Here is a 7642-nt window from a genome sequence, read left to right on the forward strand (position 1 = left end):
TCTTCCTGGATCGTTATGATCTAGCTACCTAGCTCCAGCCACCTTAATCGATCTTTTTTCTTTCTAGCCTAGCCTAGCTATCATCATGATGCTCAGATTTGTCTTCTTCGAGAGCCATTATGTAAAAACAGCTAGCCCTCTTGTCTCTTCTTTATCTCATCCTTTACTTTTCTTGCTTTCAATTCGTTTGCAGCTTTCCACCAAAAATGAGAGATTGTTTGTGGTGGCGGGGTATTAGAGCTTGTACGAAATGGCACCCAAAGAAAGACTTTCTTGTCCTTTGCTTTTCATTTGTTTTTTTCTTAATTACTCAGAAAGACTCAATGTTTGACATCAAAACCCATGCCATGTGATGTACGTCCCCTTAATTTGTTTGTTTCAGTTCTTTTTGACTTTATTGCGAGAGTTATTACTCTATTAGCTAGGTTGGCAAATTAAATATGTCTAAAAACTCTATGCAAATGCAAATTTCTTGATTAAATATAATACAAACTTAAACTTATGTTTAAAATGATTTGGGATTGATTTCGGTTTAACAACAATATCAACCCCCACGAATCAATTACATGCATATTTTATTGGCGTGTAAATGACTTTGCATCAAAAACATATCAATTAATTCAATTAAAGCAATTCAATAAAGTGCTTTTAGATATATCAATGCAATTGAAAGTCTTTAGTTTATGGTTAAAATATTCACTTTTAAAATCAATTAGAGATCACAAAATGATCTCTAAAAGTAAACAGCATCCACTTCAATATCGTATTTTAGATCAGGATAACATAGAAAAATTAGCAAACAAAGAGCATCTTATTAATGGAGGGGGGTAATTTAGGTATTTTACTTAATATAGTTTGTTTTGCCAGAATGTTTCAATCAACTCTAATGAGTATGCATTAATTTTTAACACAAAACACTTTTTTGTTGGCGTCATATGTTTCAGATACAAGTTCTAGATGGATATGTGGTAGATAACTTAACCACACAAAATGAAACATTTTGATTAATAACAACATTCAAATTGTATAAATGTTCCCAAAAATAGAGCCAAATCCAGTAATTTAAAGTTGCCAATCAATGGGAGAAGTAGCTGCTTCCTCCAAGATTCTATTGGTACGAGAAAAATGTCTGCACATTGCCCCAATAATTATCAGCAATAACATTATTTAATAAAACTTGTTACTTTTTACTTTTTCTCATATTAAAATACACAAACCTGCATCCAAAGAATCCCCTATGAGCAGATAAACCAGAAGGATGTGCTGCTTTCAGAATATGGTGCTTGCTTTCATCAATCAACCTGCACAATGTTTCCAAATCATGTAGAGAATAAATTTTCAATGTGAAATTGATATTAATTCTTTAAATAAAAAAATTGTTCCCATGAATACCTGGATTTTGCTTGAGCATAGTTTCCCCAAAGAAGGAAAACAATTCCTTTTTTCTTTCTAGAAATTGTCTCAATTACAGAATCAGTAAACTGTTCCCACCCTTTCTTTGCATGAGAATTTGCTTGATGCTGCCTAACTGAATAAAACAATATTATATATAGAGGTGTTTCTTTTGACTTAATCCATTCAGATAACTCAAGTGTCTTAGTCTTACCAGTGAGAACAGCGTTGAGCAACAGAACACCCTGAACATAACAGTGTTGATGTCAGATCATATTTGTTTTAACAAAGAAAAGACACTTAAACATATTAAACACTAAAAAAGATTTTCTAAGATTCAACAAGAATATAAAAATTAGAAGTAAGTTTGATGACCTGTACAGCCCATCGTTCCAAATTCCCATGAGAAGGTATTGAACACTGCAAATCCTGTTGAAGTTCCTTGTATATGTTTACCAAGCTTGAAGGTACTTTTATACCTTCTGGAACAGAGAAAGAAAGGCCCATGGCTTGACCAGGTCCATGATATGGATCCTAACATAACAAATTCAATGTGTTAATCTTTCACGAATTGATTGATATGAGTTTTGTAAAAGATACGAGCAACTTAATAAGCAACGACAAAGGGGATTTCGGTAAGCACCTGACCGATGATGACAGCTTTGACCTTGTCAAATGGGGTTGAATTCAGAGCATTGAAGATCAGATGTTGAGGAGGGTAGATTGGTATGGGGCTTTGTATTTCAGCCTTTACAAATTCACTCAATTTCTTGGCATAGGGTTTTTGAAACTCTCCGGGAAGGGCTTCCAACCATGTCTCTTCCACCAATAGTTCTTCCAGTTTCATAGACCCTAAACCCTCGCCTAAGCATTTAAGAAAACATATGACAAGCATATCATCAACATAGAGATTCATTGAACCATACCTGTAACTGTACATTTTTGTTTTCGTGTAAGGGGGAGTAACAAATACTCTCGCGATTTCATATAAAGGGTACACAATCTATTGATCGAATCAGAATTAGGAAAATCCATGTCTAGGAACTTACCTGAAGTGGATTTCGAGACTCTCCCAGCACAAATTTTGAGATTACGTTTGGCTTTCGCTAGGGATTGATTGAACTGAACCCTAAGTTTCTGTTCCTCGTTGAGATTCGACGAAGGTGAAAGCTGAACTCCACTACCGTCAACCGATTCTGGTGTGGTAGATGGAAATGGAACGGCGTTTGTGGTGGGTTTTTGGGAAACCGAAAGGATACTTTTTTTTGAAGAAGATTCCAGGGACGAGGCTGCTGCCGCTACTACTTTGGAGCGTTTTGCCGGTGGGAAGAAATCTGTAATGGCTTTCGCGGAAGCCATTTTGTGGTTAGGATTTGTGAAGAACAGAGGGTTTTTCTGGAGTATTATGGCGGGAAATGTGAGGCGCGAATATAGAGACGCATAATGATGGTTCCAGATTTTGTTGCGAGAAGCCAAGAACGCACAGAAATCGACTAGGGAGACGGTAACACTTCCATCTTTTAGGATCCAATTTGTTCCACACAAAATTACAAAAGTGGTTCGCATATTATCAAAATTACAGTTTGGGTTAAAAAATGTTTTGGTTCAATTTTAGATATCTTGTGTTTTTTTTTTGTCTAAAGATATTAATTTTAACAATTTCACTTAACTTATAAAAAATGACAATTTTATCCGTATAGACCATTTATGCAACCAAACTACAAGGATTGGTTTAGGTGGTAATGCTCTGAGCATATTCCTTGTCGCCTAGAGCCGTTATACTTTTGTCACGAAGTAGAAGACGCCCTTGGCGGGGTCGGACCTTCTCCACGGCCGCCCTGCTCTTAGAGGTGCCAGCGGACGCTAAGCCCCGTCGGGTTTGTCCCGCTAGGCGCGGCGTACCTTGGAGAATTCTTTTGTGCGTCTGGGCGCGACTCTTCGTTCGTGCCAACAGCACGTCATCAAGTCCCCTAGTCCAGTAGTCATAGCGTTGCTAGACTACCTATGATGTTCTAGACTTAGCTGCTTGGTACACGCGTCAAGTTCTGATTTAATCGTCGTTTCGGTTTTTCCAACGACGTGACTGCCCATCATGATAGTCGGTTACATCATTGCTTTAGGGATTCTGAATATCCCGCCTTTCCTTATTCTTTATAAGGTTAAGGGCTTTCTCTACCCACGCCACTTCTTCCTCTTATTTCTCCTCCTTCTACGGTTAGGGTTTTCCTTGCTCCCCTTCTGGTTTAATGGCTGCTCAATCTGGCATCGTTCCTTTTGAGGCTGAGTTCAAACTTCTCAGTGATGCTTACGGCTTCTCTCCATTTGACGGTGTAGAGTTTACGTCGGCCGACTCGATGATCCTTTCTCATCCTTCAGGCAAAGTAGGCATTTATCTGAAAACCTTTGATGCTAGTTTGCGCCTTCCCCTCACCGACTTCCAGGAAGAACTTATTTAGAAGAAAGGCTTGTAGCATCCAGATGCTTACTCCAAATGTCGTCAACACGGCGGTGGCATTTGAGATGATATGGCGGGCAAACGGAGTGCTCCCTGGCTACTTTGTCTTCAAGTTATTTTTTAGATTCAGTGCTACTTGTGACAAGTACACGTTCTCTGATCGGCGTGGGGGTCATGTCTTGATTCCTAATGGCAAGACAAATGGTTATGGGTTAACCAGGATCGGGTCGGTCGTGGGCGCTACCGGGAAAACAATTTATATGGCGTCACTCCCAAGTTGTATCCTCATAATCAGGTTATCACTGATCTTCTAAAGACCATTCAGATCGTGCTTGATGTGTACTCAGAGGTTATGATTATCGAGGTTAGGATGAGCCCCTCTTGGAGACGTCGGGGGAAGATACCCATCTTTTACACCGTTATTAATGGTGGGCAGTTCTGCCTTTGCTGCTTTTCTGTTATTCTTCCTTCTTCTCCCCCCCCCCCTTCACTTTTTTTAAGGGGGGTTTACGTTTGAGAATGGTGATTATTTTGCTTATGTGTTTTTGGCTTGTTTTTTCTTTTGCAGGTATTGAGTCCCTTCTTTCTATAGACGATGTCTTGCGAAAGCGGTATCGAGAGACTAATCTCGTTGAAACTCTTCCCCCATCATGTCGGGCTGATCGGCTCGCCGCGAATTCTCCTCCAGTAACACTGGATTTGAAGGGATCTTCTGCGACTGTCGGAGAATGACCCTTGTCTGCGTAATCTATCACGACGGTTGCTCCGTCTTCTGTCATCGGTTTTGGTCATGCGGAGATAGTCGAGGATAGCAAGGATGACATTATTTCTAACGTCCGGTGAGCCATATCTAAGAGGAAGGTCGTATTGGCCATGGGGGAGACCTCCACTGATGTCTTTAACATCGGGAGGCGGGTTCAATCGAGGCACAATTTTACTCGTTTGTCTAATTTAATCTCCTCCACGCCAGAGACTATTGTTGTGATCCCTAATGGCAACGTTCTACAGTCTGATGGGGATCAAGGGGCAATTAAGCAGTCCGTTGTTTCGTACCAGCCTATTCCACAATCTTATTTTGATCTTTCCCCAGTCCCGAATGGGGGGGGGTGTTGCATCAAACCCCTCAAAGTAGAGGGGATCCTGCTAGAAATGATCCTGGGTCTAATGTGTTTGTTCCCTCCTGGAGTTTACGGAATGATTCCCGCCTATCTGTCTGCACCGATGCCATAGAGTTTTCTTGTCATGCATTTCCACCCGTTGTCGTTACTGATTGGAAGTTATGGGCAGCCACACGTTGGCTCACAACATGTCATATGTCGTTGCCAGAGCAATGTTTTATCTGGTCACCGGTTCCCACCATATCCAGTCGTTGAACGAGATGGAAGTCACCCATGCAGGTTGTAGTGCCCGAAAGGTTGAACTTAAACGCCAGATCTCTGAGCTAGGGAGGGATGTTCACGACTCCGACAAGAGGCATGCCTTGTTGTCCTCAGAGAAGATTGTTGTCGAGGAGATTCAATTTGCACTGGAAATGAAAGTGGACTCCCTGACCCAAGTTAACGAGGGGTTAATGATTCAAAATGAGAGCTTGGAGTGAGATGTTAGCGATCGTGATAAGCTCCTTGAGGAGGCTCGGGCTGAAGCATAAGTTGTACGTCGTGCCCGAGACTGGCTCTTATGTCACACCCCAAAACCGGAACGGCGGAAACGTTCGGGGGCGGAGGACGTCATGTATAGTATCACAACAATGCAAAGTAGTAAACAAGCAACAACATCATCAATTGCATTAATAGTATAATTTTAATTACAAGTGTTCTTTCATAGTATAAGACAACATAATGAACAATCAAAATAGAATAGGAGTCTTGATTTCTCCGTCTTCACAAAACCTGGTCGTCGTACCTGTCTATTTGTGACCTGAGAATACAAGTATTTTGAAAGCGAGTATCAGCAATAAAGATGGTGAATTCATAAGTATTAATGTGTCTTAGATTTGTAAAACTGGAAAGTAAAGACTTGTGAACATTTGGAAAAAGTTTGTATAAGTATGAACTGTTTGAAAGTAGTTTGAAAACGTTTGAATACCCTAGCAAATCCCTATGATTTCTATTAGTATAAAGAGTAGTCTTCTACCAAGACTAGACTGTTTTGAAAGTAACAAATATGGTTTTTCCCTTGTATGACTACTATTAACAATATATATATATATATATATATATATATAGTCTACCTCACCGTTTATGTGAATGTGTCGCAAAATAAAAGTAATAAGAAAAATATAGCCATGTAAGTGTTATCCTTTTGTATTAGGATCAACCCGACATCGCGACTGCCGAAATAGTAATAACCTTGAACGTTCGTAGATGTTCATTTTCCTCTGTAGCTAACAGCAGGGCGTAGGAATGGTTAGTCTTGTAAAGGTACCCTAATATAAGTATTAACTGTAGGCATCTGTAGATGTTCATTACCTCTGTTGCTAACAGCTGGGTGTCGGAATGGTTAGTCTCGTCTAGTAAGTAAGTAGTCTTCTCACGAGACCCGCTGTAAGTAAGTAATAATATGATTAGTAGTCCCTATTCTACATTTGGAACTAAAGGTGACTTCCGCAACAAATCGCTAGGTCGAAATCCATATTTATTACCAAATCATATATATAAGCCCAAACTATACCTATAATAGCTTACTAGGGATATATGAACGTATAGCTTTGCTATCCAAAGGTACTGAACCGACTGATCAGAATTGTTATGTCCGTATATGTACACATGATATATAACTAATATTTAGACGACCTTCGGACGGATACCCGATACCCTACCAGACCACATCCCAACGAGGAAAAGGAAATAAAGTGGGTTAGCCTTATTAAGTCCTTTAAACATTACTTATATAACTATACATATACAGACATGCTTTTAACAAGGTATCTATGTAAAGGTATCCATATAAGTGTATCCAAGTAAGTGTATCCATGTAAGTGTATCCAAGTAAACGTATCTCTTCATATAGCATTTAGTATAGACTCATGTATGAACTGACTCTGGTGTAATTCCTTGTAATAGGAATAGCAAGTAGTATCTCCTAACTATACCTATAATAGTTACTAGAAATGTACAAGTATCAACGAAGGTATACCTTTGCTAGCCAAAGGTACTGAACTGACTGAGGGCACTTTTATGTCTACATATGTATACATGATATATAACTAATATTTAGACGACATTCGGACGGATAACCGATACCCTACCAGACCACATCCCAACAAGGAAAAGGAAATAAAGCGGGTTAGCCTTCCTAAGTCCTTTAAACATTACTTATATAACTATACATATATGGTCATGCATTTAATAATATAAAACCATAAAATGAGTTTTGTAAAACCTTTGAAAAAGATTAATATCTAAGAAAAGTTCGACTTGATGTCAATTTATAAAACGGTTTGAAAGTATTTTGTTTGAATAAACAGTTTAAGCATAGAGAAAACCTTTGTTTGAAGTACATTTGTAACAGAGTTTGAAAAGAAACATACAGTGTATAAAGCGGTTTGATAAAGAGTTTTAAACATATAAAAACGTTTAATGAAACATTTGAAGAAATCTGTTTGATAAAACGGCTAACGTATAGTAAATCCATTTGCATGTTAGTTATTAATCACATGTGATTGATATAATAACTAGCATGATTCAACCTGTATTCCCCCCCCCCCATAAAATCATTTAAAAACATTTAAAACATTGATTAAGGGGTATGAACTCACTTGTAGTTGATGGTTTGGACGGATTGACTGACGTAGGA

At 38.8% G+C, this 7642-nt stretch overlaps 1 protein-coding gene across 1 annotated transcript; it reads right to left on the reverse strand.

Moving 5' to 3' along the window:
- Positions 1-871: 871 nt before the first annotated feature.
- UNG (uracil dna glycosylase) lies at positions 872-2890 on the reverse strand. The gene is made up of 7 exons (XM_079017629.1): positions 2442-2890; positions 2036-2256; positions 1768-1926; positions 1607-1637; positions 1393-1528; positions 1218-1301; positions 872-1129 (listed from the first exon to the last, which is right to left on the reverse strand). Exons 1-7 carry the CDS (start codon positions 2749-2751, stop codon positions 1063-1065), a joined length of 1008 nt encoding a protein of 335 aa, XP_078873755.1. The 5' UTR covers positions 2752-2890; the 3' UTR covers positions 872-1062.
- Between the last annotated feature and the right edge of the window lie 4752 nt (positions 2891-7642).

The sequence above is a fragment of the Lactuca serriola genome, chromosome 8 (assembly GCF_051521515.1).
Source record: "Lactuca serriola cultivar US96UC23 chromosome 8, Lser_US96UC23_V15, whole genome shotgun sequence".
NCBI classification, from domain to species: domain Eukaryota; kingdom Viridiplantae; phylum Streptophyta; class Magnoliopsida; order Asterales; family Asteraceae; genus Lactuca; species Lactuca serriola.